Below are 17,056 nucleotides of genomic sequence, written 5' to 3'. Positions count from 1 at the left end.
GGTTTAGATAGGCCTCCTGACTAATGATTTGTAGAAACCACAATTTTTAGAGTGGCTTTACTTTAACAACACAAAAAGTGAACTATAAATATTAAAACTTCTTATCAGCCTTGCCAATTAGAAAACTCCCTCCCTGCATTCCTCAGGCCCTTTTGCAACAACCTAAATATTTTTAATCCTCAGGTAGACACAGACATTGGAAGATCAAAAATTACACCGAGGCCACAGGAACGTCAGCTCACTGGGCTTGCAAGCCTGCATTTTTATTCATGAGCTCAGTTTGTACGCTTGTTCTCTTACTTTGCTTCATTTTTAATTTAGGAAAAGATGGCTAATCCATTAGCTCACTTTCACTGCTGGGTCTTGTTAGGCTTCAGAAGTCTTTAAGGACAGACTGCTAAAAGAGTAAAAGGGAAGAAAGCAGAAAATATGTCAGGGAAATGGAGTTCCTATCATTTCACTCACACATTTTGCCTTTTAAATGTAGTCCTTCTACCGACGCTTCAGTGAAAGATGGCTTCCTTATTGTCATTTATTAGCCACGACAAGCAGCAACATTGGCTCAGATACAGTCTCCCTTCACCACAATTATCTAGTAATGCCTGCGAGGCAAAAGACTGCGCAAAACTCCTTCCTTCTGGAAAGCTTCTCCCGAAGGCACCAGTTCAAAGCAAACCTCTATTAACTGGAACATGAACATCTGCAGATTTCTCTGGATAGGACAATTCTACTATTTTTATAGTGATCCTAGAATCGAAGACATAATCACACTCCAGTCACGAGGAAACCAGGGTCGGTTCATAGGTAGAAGCGTCACAAACCCCCAGCAACAGCCTGTGCCCCAAATAAACCCCACCACTGTCCCGAATACCTGGACTTCCTTTTTAGCAAAGATCCTTCCCACCAGCCTCCCATCAAAGAGAGAAAATGAAAAAAGTCAATTTTCTTTTTCACTAACACTGAATGTAACAACCGACAAAATATAAGATAGTATCAAAATTAAATAAATTAGATGCGCTACTGGCTTATCAGCCCCTAGACATATTTATAATGTGATGTGACGAAAATGACACACTCTATGCTAACAGGACTCACAAGTCTTGTGACTCACAGCAATATAGAAATCTCTTATTTTCTACCTTTCAGTCTACTGATTCTTTCTTCCACATACCTTTTGTTTTATGTATTTTGGAGCAAACAGAGGGCGAGGAGTTTGGAGGAGAAAAGAGAAGGAAATTTAGAAGACTTGGAAAGAGGATAAGGTGAGAAGTCAGCAAAGGGCAGAACTTGGGACTGAAGCCTTCTGGTGGGGCAGAGGCCTGGGCCCTACCAGATGGCCACACCTGGGACCAGGGGCAGGGTACACAGGAGGGAGGGTAGGACCAGCAGCTGCCTTAGCATCTTATATAAATCTGGTCCATAAAGCAGCCCCAGCCATCAACCCTGGGGAGCGCACACAGCTCGGGCATCTCAAATTATTCTTTGGACATTAAAACATATGTAATGTGCTTCAGAGACAATACAGAAAGGACAGGAGCGGAGAGTTAAGTATATGATTATAGTAACATAAAAACGTACATGCTCTGGTAAGGTAGATTTTAATAAGATTTTAATATTGGTGAGCCAAATTACAGAATACCCTAGAATGTGGAATACAAAACCTCAGAGACAAAATAAAAACTCATGAAAATATAAGAGCACTTTAAAAAGGTAATAATCTTTAGGATAAAGAAAGCCTTTTCTCAACACAGGTACTGAGTATGTTTAATAAAAATTAAATGAGATTAAAGGGGCACAGCCACATGCTCCCCACCCCGCGGTGATTAGGAAGGTGATGTTTGTGTAGATGAAGGCATGGAGCCAGGGCACACAGGAGCTCTGAACACCAATAGTGCTGCAATAAACTGTCTCCACGTGGGCGGAATTTCTCACAATCCACTTCCGGGACAGGAATTAATGTTCTCTCCAGTTGCAGAGGGGCTTGTAAATGAACCACGCTGGCATGCGGAGGAGGGGCAACACATCCACACCGGGGACCCCTCCCATCCACAGCCCCAGCTGCCACCACGGCAGGGCATGGGCTTTGGGGGTAACAAGGAGAGACAGGCTGTCTCCTCTAGGAACAACTCATTATTCAGCTAAACGAAATGGAAGAGCTCCACGTGACCAACAAACCCAAACTGAGCCAAAACAACAGGGGGCCCCACCCCCAGAGGGATAACGTGCCACCACCCTGAGTGCAGCGGGAGAGCAGGGATGGAGGCAGTATTCCTGGTTCAGTCACGCTCCTCGTCTGTCAGGACAGATGTGCCGCCTGATCTCAGATTCCAGGAGGGTGGCTGGGGGTTTCCCTCAACTCCGCAGCAAAGACTTCAATGCTACTGTCATCTGAGGCCTAATTTTCTTCCAAGGGCACTATATGCCATGCTTCACTTGGGCCAGATGTTCAGATCAGCGTGTCTGCTCGTCCCCGCTAAGAACACAACAACAATTATTTATTTGTTCTTCCAGCACATGTAGCAGTGAAGAGAGGCTGCCGGATTGCAGCGGATGACAGACGGCTGATGCTCCTCTGAACAGCCACAAGCATCCCAGCCAGCCAGGACACAGGAAGGGGAAGCACCCTTGTTCTAGCCCAGTGCACCAGGCCACCACAGGCTCCCCTATTTTAAACCCTAAATCAATAGTTCAAACAGATGCAGATTCCATGTGACAGGAGAGACAGTAAGGAAGATTTGAGGCTTTATATTCTTTAGATGTCGACTTTTGCCGTACTGGCTAGTAAAAAGTTATGTGTAACTTCAAGATGAAAGGCATTAGCAGCTTCTTAGAAGAGGATAATCCCAATCTTCTGGAGATTCAATGAGATGTAACTCACTGAAGCTTTTGACTCGGTCTGCTGTTAATTGAATCAAAGTCAATGACAATCTTGCTGCACTTCGGTGTGAATTTCCTAAAAATAAAAAAACAAAACAAAAACAAAATACAGTTATTATCTGGTGAGCAGTTACAGCAATTTGTTTACTTTGGCTTAACTTGTATTTTCTGTGCAGAGAAAAAAATGTCCTGGGATTCACTTGCTACTTTATCTCTACAGGAGCCAATTATAGTGCAGCATACAGAGAGAAACACCGACCTGAAAAGACTAAGACAAAAAAAGATGCGTGGGGTGGTGTGGTTTGTATGGTTTTCAGCTATCTGAGTTCATGAATTAGTGGGGAGTCAAAGGATTTCTAACAAGTTAGCTGCACAACATGATATCTGATTACTAGTTTTCCCATTAGATGTATCTTATTTTCTAGAAAATGTCGGCAGCCAAGTTGGAGTTGCTCTAATGCAAAAAAAATAGTAAATTTTCTTTTGCCACTTACACATAGCAAAAAACGACTACCTTTAGTGAGGAGTAATTTTCAAATTACATTCTAATAATGCAAACATAAATAAACCAACTTTTTCTTTTTTTTTTTTTTTTTTTGCTCATTAACTTTTCACTCATTCCTCATTACTTCTACAACAATTAAACAGAAAATATTTGGGAACAAAACAAATTCTTTTAAAAATCACTGAACAAGAGAGTAAGTAAATAATTTGAATTTAAAGTCTCAGAAAGCACCACAGTTGAGTTCATGAGATATGTTGAGCCATATTCGTAATGACCAGCACAAGGGGCCAGGCACGTCACCCATGACAACGGTCCCACTGCTGCTGAACGCCAATACCATGAAGCGCTGGAAAGGTATAGAGTCCCAACCGAATTTTCTGCCATGAATTAAAGGTGGCTGAGCTTCCTTGCAAGTAAAATATACCTCACAACCTTTTCTTAGCAAAGACAATCATAAAACCCGTAAGACTTCAAATCTAATGCAAAATGTTGCTGTAAAAAGAATTCCCAGGTGGCTCACACTTGTAATCCCAGCACTTTGGGAGGCCCAGGTGGGTAGCTCATGAGATCAACAGATTGAGACCATCCTGGCCAACATGGTAAAACCCCGTCTCTACTGAAAATACAAAAAAATTAGCTGGGTGTGGCAGGGGAGGCTGAGGCAGGAGAATTGCTTGAATCTGGGAAGTGGAGGTTGCAGTGAGCCAGGATCACACCACCGCACTCTAGCCTGGTGGCAGAGCGAGACTCGGTCTCAAAAAAAAAAGAAAAAAAAGAATCCCCAATCTTTCAATCTGGCAGGCTACTTTCATCCTAAATTTTCTATGCCAGAGTTGTTACATTTGCAAAATTTACCAAGGTTTGGCATTCCTATTATAAAACTTGTGAATGTTTACACTTCTCACTACTTGAATAATTAGTCTAACTCCTGGAAAGTTACTGAAATTAAAGTACAATCATTAAACAAATTGTCTTCAGATTTTCCTGTCACTGCTCTTAAATATCTACCCCTATAAGAGTCTTTAAATTCTTATGCCCTTGCATTTCTAAAGACACCTCCAAGTGTGGAAGTCAGGCAACACAAGGAGGAGACAAGGTCAAAAAGTCTCTTCATCTGCCTTCACCACCCCACTGCCCTGCGTTCTCCCTGCTTACCGGAACGTCACCCCAGCCATATCAAACAAGAGCCTCGCAGCTGTTGCCTCGTCACTATCATGGTATTTATCAGACATGAAAATAACTTCTTTTATACCTGTAAGGTAACAATGGGAGCTCCCTTAGTATACACACATACAGATGCTGCAAAAGACAGGCGGAAGCAGCTGGAGCGCTTTTAGTGTCTATGATTAATGACCTTTTCCGAGTGTGCTTGCAGACAGTGTCCAGTCACTGAAATACATATCTCCTTCTTTCTAATACAGCAGAGGGCAGATTATATCTAATCTTCCCTCCAGTCTTTATGGATTTTTTTTTAAACAAATGCAAAGGGAAAACATGTCAAGTAGTCAAGCCTTGATCCGATTAACCAATTTCCCTTACTAAGGTAATCAAATCGTCTTTATTCACAAGGTAGCTTCTCTTACTAGTGGGAGGACTAATGCAGGGAGTGGGGGCTGCTGGCAAATTCAGAGGTGGGCACCACGGTGCTTCCTAGCATGGCTTTGCAGAGCACTTCGAACCAGCTCTACAGAGGGCAGATCTGTTTTCTTGTCCTGATCTCAGCAGGCAGCGCTAACTTGGGAGCCAGGAATCCCAAGGGCCCCGCGCTGAAGGCTGCTGCTCCACCAGCCTCTGAAGGGAGAGGAGGCTGCAGCGTGGGGCCCACACTGCCTGGCCCACAGGCCCGCTGCCGCCTCCACACCTGAGCACCGCGAGGAGAGCTTCCCAGGAACGGCGACAGCGAGAGCGAGGGAGCCCACGCGACTCCTCAGTACCAGCAGACCGCTTCTGCTCTGAGATCCACGGGGCTGGTGATAAACAGCCCCTTTAGACCACACATCTCGCTAAACATGATAAGTCTTTAAATCTCCAGCTGAGAGATTTATGGAGACAAAGTGTAGCTGAATCTCAGATGTGACAGTTTGAAAAAGGTGAAATATTCAGAATACAATGGTGTAGATTTATGGAAACTGTAACACAAGAAAACCTGAAGGTAGTGCCATTTGGGTCTTACGACATTTATATGCCACGGTATGTTGAGATCCTCAAATATCTACCATGTATTAAATACAAATTAAAACTTCATACGCAGACTCCCAGCTGACCTTGTTTGGGACAGAAGTTCGTTTCTCTCCCTCCCCCCAATCTATGCACAATATGTCAGAGAATAGTAAATTGACAGTAATTATATGCAACGCCTGTGTTGCTTTTTGGCAGCTTGCAGTTTAAGAAGTTGCAAACTAAATTAAAAACATGCTAAGAATCACAGAGGATGCAATTAGTCTTAGAATACCTGGCACCATTCAAAAACAAAACACGGGAAATATCTTGCAAAGTTGATAGTGCAATTAATTTAGATCGAAACAATGGCAATTTAAGATCAAACCCATCAGCAGTGAGCTACTGGCGAGCAGGCAGCAATGCAAATGTGACAAATGAAAAGACCCGGTTCCTACCTGCCTGGATGATGAGCTTCGCACATTCATTACAAGGGAACAAGGCGACATACATACTACAGCCTTTCACATCGGTCGAATTTTTGTTCATGATGGCATTCAGCTCCGCATGGCACACTGTGGGTTTGAAAGGGAAAGAAAGAAAAACTTTGGTTGCGGCTGATGAAGAATTTACTAAGTGTTAACACATTCCATTCCCCGCTCTGAATAACATATAACAGGCTCAAGTAAAAAAACTGATTAGAAATGGCAAGTACTAAGAATACCAAATGAGGCCCACGTGGTCTGGCTGTTGATGAGCAGTGAGGCCTGAAGGCACCTAGAGCGTCCAGGACGGCGAGGTCACGTGCCTTCCCCACCCTCAGCGCAGCTCCACTTCACGGCTCCACAAGACCCTGGGGCATGAAAGTGCCCGCCTGAGCTGGCTCACTGGTGTGCTGACGTGCACACACGGCAGGTTCACTGTGGCCGTTAAGAGGGCTAGGGGATTTTAAGAGCAAGAGAATCAACAAGTGACGAAGCTGAGCGTGTCCATCCTGAGAGATCTCCTTCACCACATCGTGCTCAGCCCACATACGCACAAGGAAAAACGCCAGCAGCCAGACAGGGTCTCGTCCTGTCGCCCAGAGTGCAGTGGCATGATCGTAGCTCACTGCAGCCTTGAACTCCTGGGCTCAAGTGATCCTCCCGACTCAGCCTCCCAAGCAGCTGGGACCACAGACGTGCCACCAAGCCCAGCTAACCTTTTGTATCTTTCGTAGAGATGGAGTCTCACTATGTTGCCCAGGCTGGTCTTAAAATCCTGGCCTTAAGTGATCTTCCCATCTTGGCCTCCCAAAGCTGTGGGATTACCGGTGTGGGCCACCAAGCCCAGCCCAGTTTGTCTTTTATAAGAAAAACATTCATCCACTGCAATGGCAATGACTAGTTGAGTTCTCAACAGACCAGTCCATTCCACCCGTGATCCCGGGTCACATCCGGACCTGCCTGAGTTCAGAGTCAAGAGGATCCCCTTCCTCCCTCTCTTGAACGGGGCAAAGGCAATGCACACCCCAGGTCCAGTTTGCCTAGATGTTCCCACTCCCTAATCCACAGGGGATGTCCTCCTTGAGTGGGAATGAGTGGTGCCCACAGCACAGACCTGGGTTTGACTCCCTCATCCTGCCCAGGAGGTTTCTGGATGGCTGTCTTGTATCGTCACTGAATTTTCCTGGGTGTGTCATCTAAAACTCTATTATAAACTCCTAACGGCAGTGACTTGCAAACCTCTCTGATACCAGAACACCCTTAGGCGCTTCCAAAATACAGAGATCTGTGCCCCCTGCCTGCAGAGTGTGATGGCCTGTGCTGTGGCCTGGGCTTGAACTTGTAAGCGATTCCCCAGGTGATTCCAATGCACAGACGAGTTCCGGAAGGAAGCACTGCCCTCTGGCTCCCCTGGCATCCCAGCACATGCTAAGCACACAAGTGCTAAAATAAGTATGTGTCGAATGAGTTAATGAATGACATGTGGCCATGGCCCACATCACACAAACCACCTAGAATATAAATATGGGGATCTTCAAGGTCTCCCCTACCCTCTGCAGCCCGCCAACCTTCCACACGTAACACTTTCTTCCACGAGTTTTGAGGCTTTAAATGAACAGTGGCCTAAATTTATGGTGCTCATACATTTCAGTCCTGACTCACTTACCTCATCGCTGATCATTTACTGAGCACCTACTCTGGGTCAGAGAGATGAAGGCCTGGCCACCCTCCCCAGCCAGCCTCCCGTGTTCGCGTGCAGCTGCAGCCACCTCTGTGTCCCTGGGTCCCCCAGCAGCAACACAATGTTGCAGGCGTAAGGCTGACCAAAAGCTCTCCCAGGCAATGTTAGGAAGTATCATTTTTGTCTACAAATTCCATGTTTTAGGAGGTCTCAGTCCTGCCTAAAACGGAGCAGTCTCTCCTGGTATTGCAGGAAAATCGAAAGAGGCAGATAAGCTGTGCTTCATTGACCACAGCCCATCAGAGAATAATCCTCGCTGGCCACAGTGACCAGAGCCATGCCCCGAGACTCGCAGGTCTCATAAACCCTGACGGCATGGGAGGACAAGGAAAGACAAGAGAAGGGTGCGAGGGCCCTTGCTTGGGAAGGTGCGAGGCGTGGCCACGTGGGCGCTGGCCTTGGAGGGGCTCCCGTGACCCCTTCTCCCCTTGTGACCAGGATACTCCAGAACTGGGTTTCACGCTGCTTGGTGTTAAAAATGATTACATGTAATTGTTTCTTTTATTTCCCCCTTGAGGGCAGAGCCCAGGTTCTTTGTAACTCCCCCAGAGTCTAATGTGATGCCATGAACATAATGGGTGTTAAATATTTATCGAATGAATCAAGGAGGAAACGCAGATTCCAATTATTGATGGTGACGTTGGGAAGTACTCAAAGTCCTCTTAAATTCAAATATCAGAAATATGCTCTCCTACCTAATAAATAATGTTGATGGCGCTGGTATTAACATTCAGAAGTGCAGAGCCTCTGCATGTGTTATGAAACACTATGAGAGCATCCTCTAAGAACTGTCAGACCCACTGCAACGAGCTTCCTCTGCTTCATCCCAGGCAGTTTGGGGCAAAATTTAACAGTACAGGTCTGGATTCATTAGTGAAAATTACCATATAAAACAGATTCTCTTCGGTAGCACCTGACATCCCTGTGTATAGAGGGTGATTTATAGAAATAATGCACAAGATTATGAACAGACTTCCTTTCTTTTAACCAAAAAAATCACAAGATGAAGAATGTAAAGCTTCTTGTTAAAAATACATATATAATATATATTATATCTGAATATTAAATTTAAAACATATAAAAAACATATATATTATATCTGAATATTAATACCAGCACCATCAAAAATTATTTATTAGATGGGAGAGCATATTTCTGATATTTGAATTTAAGAGGACTTTTAATGTCACCATCAATAATTGGAATCTGCATTTCCTCCTTTATTCATTTGATAAATATTTAACACCCATATATATATGTTTATATATATATATATATAAAGCTACTGGGCAATATGAACAATGGTGTGTCGAGCACACATGAGCCTCTAAAAGGAACAATCCAAAATCCCACATACATAAGACTGGACACTGACAAACAGGAAACTCAAGCGTTCAGTGGAGGGTGTAAGATCAACCCCACCCTGGTCTCTCTTGCTGGTTCTTGCCCCCTTCCCCAGACCCCCTCAGCCCTGTCTGATATCACCGGCTTGCCCGGCCTGCACCTGCGGGGCTGAGGGGAGAAGCCCAGCCCAGAGGAGCACCTGAGGCCACAACCCAGCCCCGCCAACTTCGCAGCTCCCAGCTGCTGCCTGCTGTGGTCCTGCAATCCAGCTTCACCTTTGTGGCTGACACTCGTCTCTCAGCTCCAGGATCTCCACAGCTCTGAAACTCTGACCCTCGCTGTCCCCCAGGCCACCCTGCACTTCGTTTTGGGCCTGTTCCACCCAAGGAGACTGGACTCAGCCAGGCCTCAGCCCCCAGACTGTCCTCAGAGAGGAAACTGGGGAAACGAACTTGATGACTTCCTCCAATTTGTTTAAAGCAGGTGGGTCAGAGTCAAGTTTGGGAACTCATTTACTTGTGTCGACTGGCCATCGACACTGATCAAATAACAGGCACCTGCCAAATCCACTTCAGGCCACAAAGAGCACTGGATGCCTAACTGGCCTGTGACAAGCTTGCGCCTGCCCTGGCTGGCCAGACCACCACAGGCCAAGCATCCTCCCCTCTGCACTCTCCACCTCTGCCAGTGAGTGTGGACAAAGAGCTCTGCAGCAAGGGGCAGCACGAGGGATCAAGGTCCAATTTGCTGCTTGGAAGCTGGATGACCTTCGACAGGGTGGCTGAGCACTCCTGTAATTTGCAGGAGTGACAGTGGATCTGGGAAAGTGCATTTCCAGCTAACTAAATAAAAGCAATTTAAAAAATACCAAGTACAACCAATGTTTGTGCTTTTCTCCTAAGGTTTCCAGTTTCATTCCTCAATCCTCCAGAACAGGTGACTTTCTCTAATACCAGCTTTCACTATCAAAACACGGCCTCCTCTCCCCAGGCAAACACAAGGCCGTGCTCCCAGCCCCTCCCTCCCTCCATCTCTGACGGCTCCCGCTTCTCTCTGCTCGTTTTTCTTCTCCTGAAAGCATGCAAACTTAGTCCTTAGTCTAGAGAGACCATCTTGTCAGCCTTTTAGGACTCTTCTTGTCCTCCTTTCAAGATGAAATCATCCTATCTACAACTGTTACTACAATTTATTTTTAAAATAATTGTCTTCTGGCTGGGTGCGGTGGCTCACGCCGTAATCCCAGCACTTTGGGAGGCCGAGGCGGGTGGATCACGAGGTCAGGAGTTCAAGACCAGCCTGGCCAAGATGGTGAAACCCCATCTCTACTAAAAATACAAAAAAATTAGCTGGGTGTGGTGGCGTGCGCCTGTAATCCCAGCTACTCCAGAGGCTGAGGCAGAAAACTGCTTAAACCCGGAGGGGCAGAGGTTGCAGTGAGCCGAGATCGCGCCACTGCACTCCAGCCTGAGCGACAGAGTGCGACTCCGTCTCAAATAATAGGAGTAATAATAATAATAATAATAATAATTGTCTTCTGACTCTGTAAAGCATACATAATCTCCGGTTTTCTCTAAAACAATGTTTTTCAAACTGCAGGTCATGAAATCAGTTCAGTGAGTGACACCCGCTTTTTCTTCTGTTTTAATGAAACAGGTAAGAAGGGAAGGATAGAGATCAGAATGGATCCCACACACAAGGTTAAATACTATTCCTAAAAATTATGTTTCAGGTGTCAACTGTGTTTGCTGGGTCACCACGTATCTGCCAAATTTCCGTGGTGTAGACATTTTTCCACACAGCCAATCTCCCACTCCCAGCATGACGTGGACTCGGGAAGCAATGTGCCCAGTTGACCTGGGAAGCAATGCACACAGTTGACCTGGGAAGCAGTGCGCCCAGCTGACCTGGGAAGCAATGTGCGCAGCTGGGTCTGATGACCTCATGGGAGCCAGCTCCACAGGCCACTGGAGGGTCTCATCATGAAAACCCAAGGTCTCTTCTGGGCTGGAACCTTTGGATTCATCTGCTCTCTCTGGACTCCTCTCTACTCTAAAACCTCTCAGGACTACCACACACTTGTGTTCAACTTTACTTTTCTGTAGGTCCTTTTATTTTTCCTGCCTTTGTGGGCACTTCCCAAGGTAAAATACTGGTTTTTGACTTTTCTCCCATAGTCACTGACTTTTATTTTGAATTTTGAGTTTTGCTCTTCTTGCCCAGGCTGGAGTGCAATGACGCGATCTCAGCTCACTGCAACCTCCGCCTACCAGTTTCAAGCGATGATTCTCCTGCCTCAGCCTCCTAAGTAATTGGGATTATAGGCACCCGCCACCATGCCCAGCTAATTCTTGTAGAGACGGGGTTTTGCTATGTTGGCCAGGCTGGTCTGGAACTCCTGACCTCAGGCGTTCCACCCGCCTCGGCCTCCAAAAGTGCTGGGATTACAGGTGTGAGCCATCACACCCGGCCAGTCACTGACTAAGAATCCATCTGTTCATAGAGTCTCAGACACCAGATCCACCTGTAAGAGCCTGAAATCTGAAGTCTAGCCATAATTGCCCATCTTCTCCCCAGGGCTTTTCTTTTGGGTGGTCTGGGGTTTCCATGTACCTTTCCTCTATGGGTTAATTACCTCTTATCCAAAATGCTTAGGAGCAGAATTGTTTCAGGTTTCAGATTTTAAAATATTTGCATCATACTTATCAGGTAAGCACCCCCAATCCAAACATTTAAAATCTAGAGTGCTCCATGGGCATTTCCTTCGGGTATCATGCTAGTGTGCAAAAGATTTCAGATTTTGGGCCAGGTACAGTAGCTCATGCCTGTAATCCCAGCACTTTGGGAGGCCAAGTCGGGGAGATCGTTTGAGCTCAAGAGTTCAAGAACAGCTTAGGCAACATAGTGACAGCTCATCTCTACTAAAAATAAAAAAACTTAGCCAGGTATGGTGGCATGCAACCTGTAGTCCCAGCTACTTGGGAGGCTGAGGCAGGAGGACCACTTGAACCCAGGAGGTCAAGGCTGCAGTGAGCTGTGTTTGCGCCACTGCACTCCAGCCCGGGCAACAGAGCAAGACCCTGTCTCAGAAAAAAAAAGTTTCAGATTTTGGATTTTTGGATTTGGCATGCTCAACCTGTACAATAAACATACCACAGATATTTGACAGCAATAAACGAAGGAATAAATTCACCTTTCCCTAGAGTGAACATTTTTGTCGTGTTGCCTGGATGAACTGCAGCAAGAGCTACAAATATATCCGAGAGCAAAAACTAACCAAGAAGTAATTGTGAGTTTTTATATTAGTAGTAGGAATAAGAACCAAGTATTTCAAAGATACAGTATCTAGGAAGTATTCATAAGTTAGTCTAAATTGTAAAAAAAAAAAAAAAAAAAAAAAAAAAAAAGCAAAAAAGATAAAATGTTCAACCTAGAATTACACATTTACACCTAAGCAATAAGTAAATTAAATCTGCAAACACTACATATATATTTGATAAGCACAAAGAGTGACATACAACTCTCCAGTTATTCCCAACCTTGTTTAAAAGGAAAAGAATCAAATTTTGAAAATATCACATTAATGCTTAGAAGGTCTTTGATTGCCAGAAGAGACTCTCTGTTTCAAGTAATTATAAGAGAATTCATATGCTTTAGTTTTGTTTTTTTTTTTCTTTTCTATTACTGTCAGAATTCAGAACTGCATTAACCTTGGACCATGGAGAAGAGACTGTATAATTAGAAAACTGTATTTTTCAAATTCTCTCTTACTAGGGCTTGATTAATCCTTACTGTCTCATGTAGGCGGTTCTCTAGAAGTTTGACAAATTAACAGGATATATTCCATCCTTGGTTAGATTTAAGAGTTCAGCGTTTTATAGATTTGACTTTCACCTCATCTGATATAAGACTAATATAATATCTATTTTAGACAGTAGCATTATAAGGTTACTCAGATAGGTTTGTTTAAAAACCCTAAATAATGCTAAACAAATTCTAATTGCTGCCCAAATAATTCAGCAGTGATAGTGTTATTCTACCCTCAACTGATCTTCATCTGCTATGGTGACGTGACAGGAACTACTGGGGCCGGAGAAAATTTGGCGTCAGGAAAATGAAGATTCTGATCTAGTTCAGAACTCATTTTTAGTGACACAGGATTTTCCTTAAAGAAAACGATGTCCTTAGACCTGAGGGCTGTTCTGCCAAGGCTGACCTGAACAGGTGGCAGCCTGGTGTGGCGGCTTCTGCTAGGGTCAGGGTCAGAAGGCCAGGCACGGAGCGCCTGCTGCCACTGAAAACAGGCCTGCAACGCCTTTTGCCACCACCCCAAGCTGAGCCGTTCAGAGCACGGACAGTTCTGTTCACTGACAAGACAAGGGTCAGGACTCGAGCCAAGAAGCGTCTGCTCACGGCCTTCTGGAATGAAAAGGTGGGAAGCATCACCCTCTATTATTTCTACTGGGTTCCCACCCTGCAATTAACAAGTGACGTGAAATGGCATACCCAAGTTCAAGGTTGACCTGTGCATTAAAAAAAAAACTCAGTAGTAATTTACAGGATCTTCTACTTCCATTCTGATGACAAAGCTTTTTGTCATTACTTCCTGAAGTTAGGGTCTAAGTGTTTTTACTTCTGGGGACCTACAGTTATCAGAGTTGCTAAACCTGGACACGCTGTCTCTGGGAGCACAGGCACCCCTGCCCCGGCCCCCGCTGCCCACAGGTGCCTGATGGAAACTTCCGCGGAGGGATGGGGTACACACTTGCTCCTCTAACTGATCCATCTATGGAACTGCTTCACAGCTTCTGGTATTAAAATGGAATTTCAACTACTTGTTTCTTAATTATTGAAAGATATCCTGACAGGGCCTCATATGTCACTGCCAGCCTCCGGAGTACCTATCCTTCACGTCAATAATTTAACAACAGAATAGCCGCCACAATTAAGCCCCCCACCCACCCCCACCAAATACACTCTCCCAAAAGCCTATCAAGTGTTCCCAATTATGGCTTCCACAAAATCTAAAGCAAAGATTTCTAGAGTTTGGGCCCAAATAATGTCACCCCTCTATCTTATCTCTCCTGCATGAAGTTCCTATTAGTAAAGTAGCAATCTGGCTCATTATCAGGGTTTTCAAATGACTTGAAATAAAGGTGGAACTGGGGAAGGGAGCACCATATAGAAATCAGCAGACATCACTTCTCTAAGGTAGTTACACAAGGGAAGCCTCTCTGTGCCTCACCCCTCTCCTGGCTCAGGCCCTGTCTTCCTCCTTCCAGCCTGCTGGACTGCTCCAAAGCCTATGTCCCTCCAAGCCTGCTCAGACAGAGCCCTGTTCCCCACCTAGGGAAGCAGCCCTTAGTAACAGGGCTGGAGCAAGAAGAGAAAACAGTTTAAAACTCTCGCAGTTTCCCAGGTATGTTCTGGTAAGTTCTGTCTGCACACTGACCCGTGCCGGGTGGAGAGCTAACAGGGCTGGGTGTAGGCTGCAGGATGGAGGTGGGTCTGGTCCCTGCAGAGCTCACACAAGCTGGGCTGCAGATGCCCCAGCATGGAAATCAGCAGCGGCCCAAGTGCAAGCTAAAGCAACACAGCAGGACTGCTGGAGTGCTGAGAAAATCTGGGAAACGGGGGTTCCAGGCACTGTTCACAGGTGCAAGGGGAACTGAATCTTCAAGTAACATGTTTCTGTAGAAAAATGTATTAGGATTACAAATGTCTTTTCAGAACAAAGGGATTTAAATCCTAGGATGTGCCTACACAAAGATAATACCTTGTTCAAGTTCCAGCCTCTCTCAGCTACAAATAGAAATAACAATAGCCACTCCTTCCCATCTCACAGGGTCACATGAACAGCAAGTGAGGGACACCGCAGGAAAATGCTGTGTGAACGCCAAAGAACTCTGCAAACTGGGCCTTTGTCACCAGTACTCAGAACCGGACCTGTTTCCTGAGAAAGAGACTGGCTGGCAGGAACGGGGTCTTCCTGATCAGAGACAACAAGTGACAGCGCTTCTGCCTCCCCGATCCCGCTGCACCCCACAGCCTACCTGTCCTTGGAATCGAGACAATCCTGCCCCCAGCCCAGCCCCAGGCACAGTGTGGCATTTCTACTCAGAAGATAAAGTAACTGAGCCCTCTCGCCACGGAGGGACACATGATTCCACCTGAGAGGCATGACAGTGTAAGTCTGTGTGTGAAAATAAAGAGGAGAAGCAGGGGTGATGTGAAGAAACCTGCCGCATGCCTGGAAAAGGTGTGGGCTCTGTTCTGTTTCCACCTGTGTCCAGAGAGGAGGTCTCTGCCGGAAGAAAATGACAGTGAAAAGGAATTCTACCAAGGTCGGGGGAGAAAGTGGTGGGTCACTCGCTTAAAAGGCAGCCCCATGCTGCAGGCTCTGGGGGGAGCCTCCACACCCACGGCATCCATCTCCCTGCCCACGGCCCAGGGTCCTGAAGGCGGAGGCAAGAACTTCCGTCTCTGCTCCCGCGACAACGCACTTGGGGGTCTTGGAGACCCCTGGTTCTGCCTGTCTCCTCTGCTTCCTCCCTACCATGTCCTCACACACTGCCCGCAACCTAGCAGTCAAGCATCTTCTTCGGCCTCAGCCTCCGGACCTGAGAAATAGAAAGAAAAATCCCTCTCCAGGAACGCTTACGAAGACTAACATCTGTCAAGAGCACAGCATGGACGAGCTACCTGCTACATGTGAGTGCTTCCCACGCTCTCCCACCTGTGCCCACCTGAAACCAGGCTGTCCTGGCCTGCCCAACCCAGCCTGCCTACGAGAATACCCACTTCTCTTTCCCTCTCTCCCACTCTGCTCCCCATCCCTGCCCCCTTCCTCACTGCCTCTTGCTAAAGCTGCAGGTGACAACTCACGGCGCCCAGGGGAGCCACTTAGCCCCAGTGGTAGTGCTCGGGGCTAAAGAGATTTCTGACTGCGGTACGGCCATTATTGGTAATAAAGCCCCAGAACTCTAATTACGCTGCCTCCCTATGTGCTAAGGGCACACAATCAGGTCAGGAGGAGGAGGATGTGGAAATAGCTGTTCTGCATCCATGCTAGGCCATGCCAACTCCCTTCCCACTGTTCATGTGAAATGCACGCGTGATGCCTAAAATGCGTGACAAAAGCACCAAGAGAAACAGAGCACTAATCAGCGTTGATAGTACTGTGATGCAAATATACATTATGGAGCTTAGAAGCCTCCTTTGTGTGTTGATAGTGTTTAGAGGGAAACTGGGCCTGAGCACTGGGCACTGGAAGAAGAGTCAGGATGTGTTCTAATTAATTCCAGCTCTCCCTGGCCTGCCTCAGGCAGCGCACTGACCCTGTGTCGGCAGGTAGAAAATGGAGAACAACAGCCCAACTCGGGATTCTCAAATAAGATGTGAGCTCCTAACACTGCCCTATATTCCTAAGACATTCCTCTCCCGCCCCACACAATCACCTCTTCTCTCCTCCCAGCGTCCAAGCTCCAACTCCCAGCTCTCTCAACCGGTGGTCTTGCTTCCTTCCTCCTTCACCAGAATGCTGCAACTGATCACACCCTGCCTTTCCCTCCAGGACCCTGTGTCTGCTGTCCTCCCACCGCCCCCCTCAGTCCTTCCTCTTATTACCAACCAGGGTGTCTGAGAGACCGATCCTCACAGCCTTGAACACCTTGCCTCTGTTCCAGATATCTCTATCTCACTCTCTGTCTTGGACTATTACCATCAGCAAACAAACGCCTGCTGCAAAAAAGCAAAATCCAAAGCCAAAACCAGATTTTTCCATCCTACAAACAACGCAATCCTTTTCCGTGGCCTCATCTCCATTCCAGCTGCCACCCCACTGCTCTGCTCTCTTCTCGGCCACACATCCCAAAGCCCAATCTAAATAAAGCTGTCCCCATCATCTCACCCTCTGTTCTCCTTCAAGTGGCTCCAACGTGGCTTCCAACC

At 46.3% G+C, this 17,056-nt stretch overlaps 1 protein-coding gene across 7 annotated transcripts in view; it reads right to left on the bottom strand.

Annotated features, from left to right (window-relative positions):
* Positions 1–1,584: 1,584 nt before the first annotated feature.
* DCTD (dCMP deaminase) overlaps positions 1,585–17,056 on the bottom strand; it is a 28,135-nt gene continuing 12,663 nt past the window's right edge. For all 7 annotated transcript variants that reach the window (XM_017854344.1, XM_017854346.1, XM_017854342.1 and 4 more), the window contains 3 exons: positions 5,998–6,114; positions 4,538–4,634; positions 1,585–2,953 (listed from right to left, as the gene is read on the bottom strand). In XM_017854344.1, the coding sequence (XP_017709833.1) occupies positions 2,875–2,953; positions 4,538–4,634; positions 5,998–6,114 (293 nt within the window). In that variant the 3' untranslated portion in view covers positions 1,585–2,874. The remainder of the gene's footprint in view (positions 2,954–4,537; positions 4,635–5,997; positions 6,115–17,056) is intronic.

This window comes from Rhinopithecus bieti, unplaced genomic scaffold (assembly GCF_001698545.2).
Source record: "Rhinopithecus bieti isolate Rb0 unplaced genomic scaffold, ASM169854v2 scaffold_38004, whole genome shotgun sequence".
Taxonomy (NCBI): domain Eukaryota; kingdom Metazoa; phylum Chordata; class Mammalia; order Primates; family Cercopithecidae; genus Rhinopithecus; species Rhinopithecus bieti.
The sequence above is the reverse complement of the archived record's forward strand: the minus strand, read 5'-3'. Positions and strand labels throughout refer to the sequence as shown.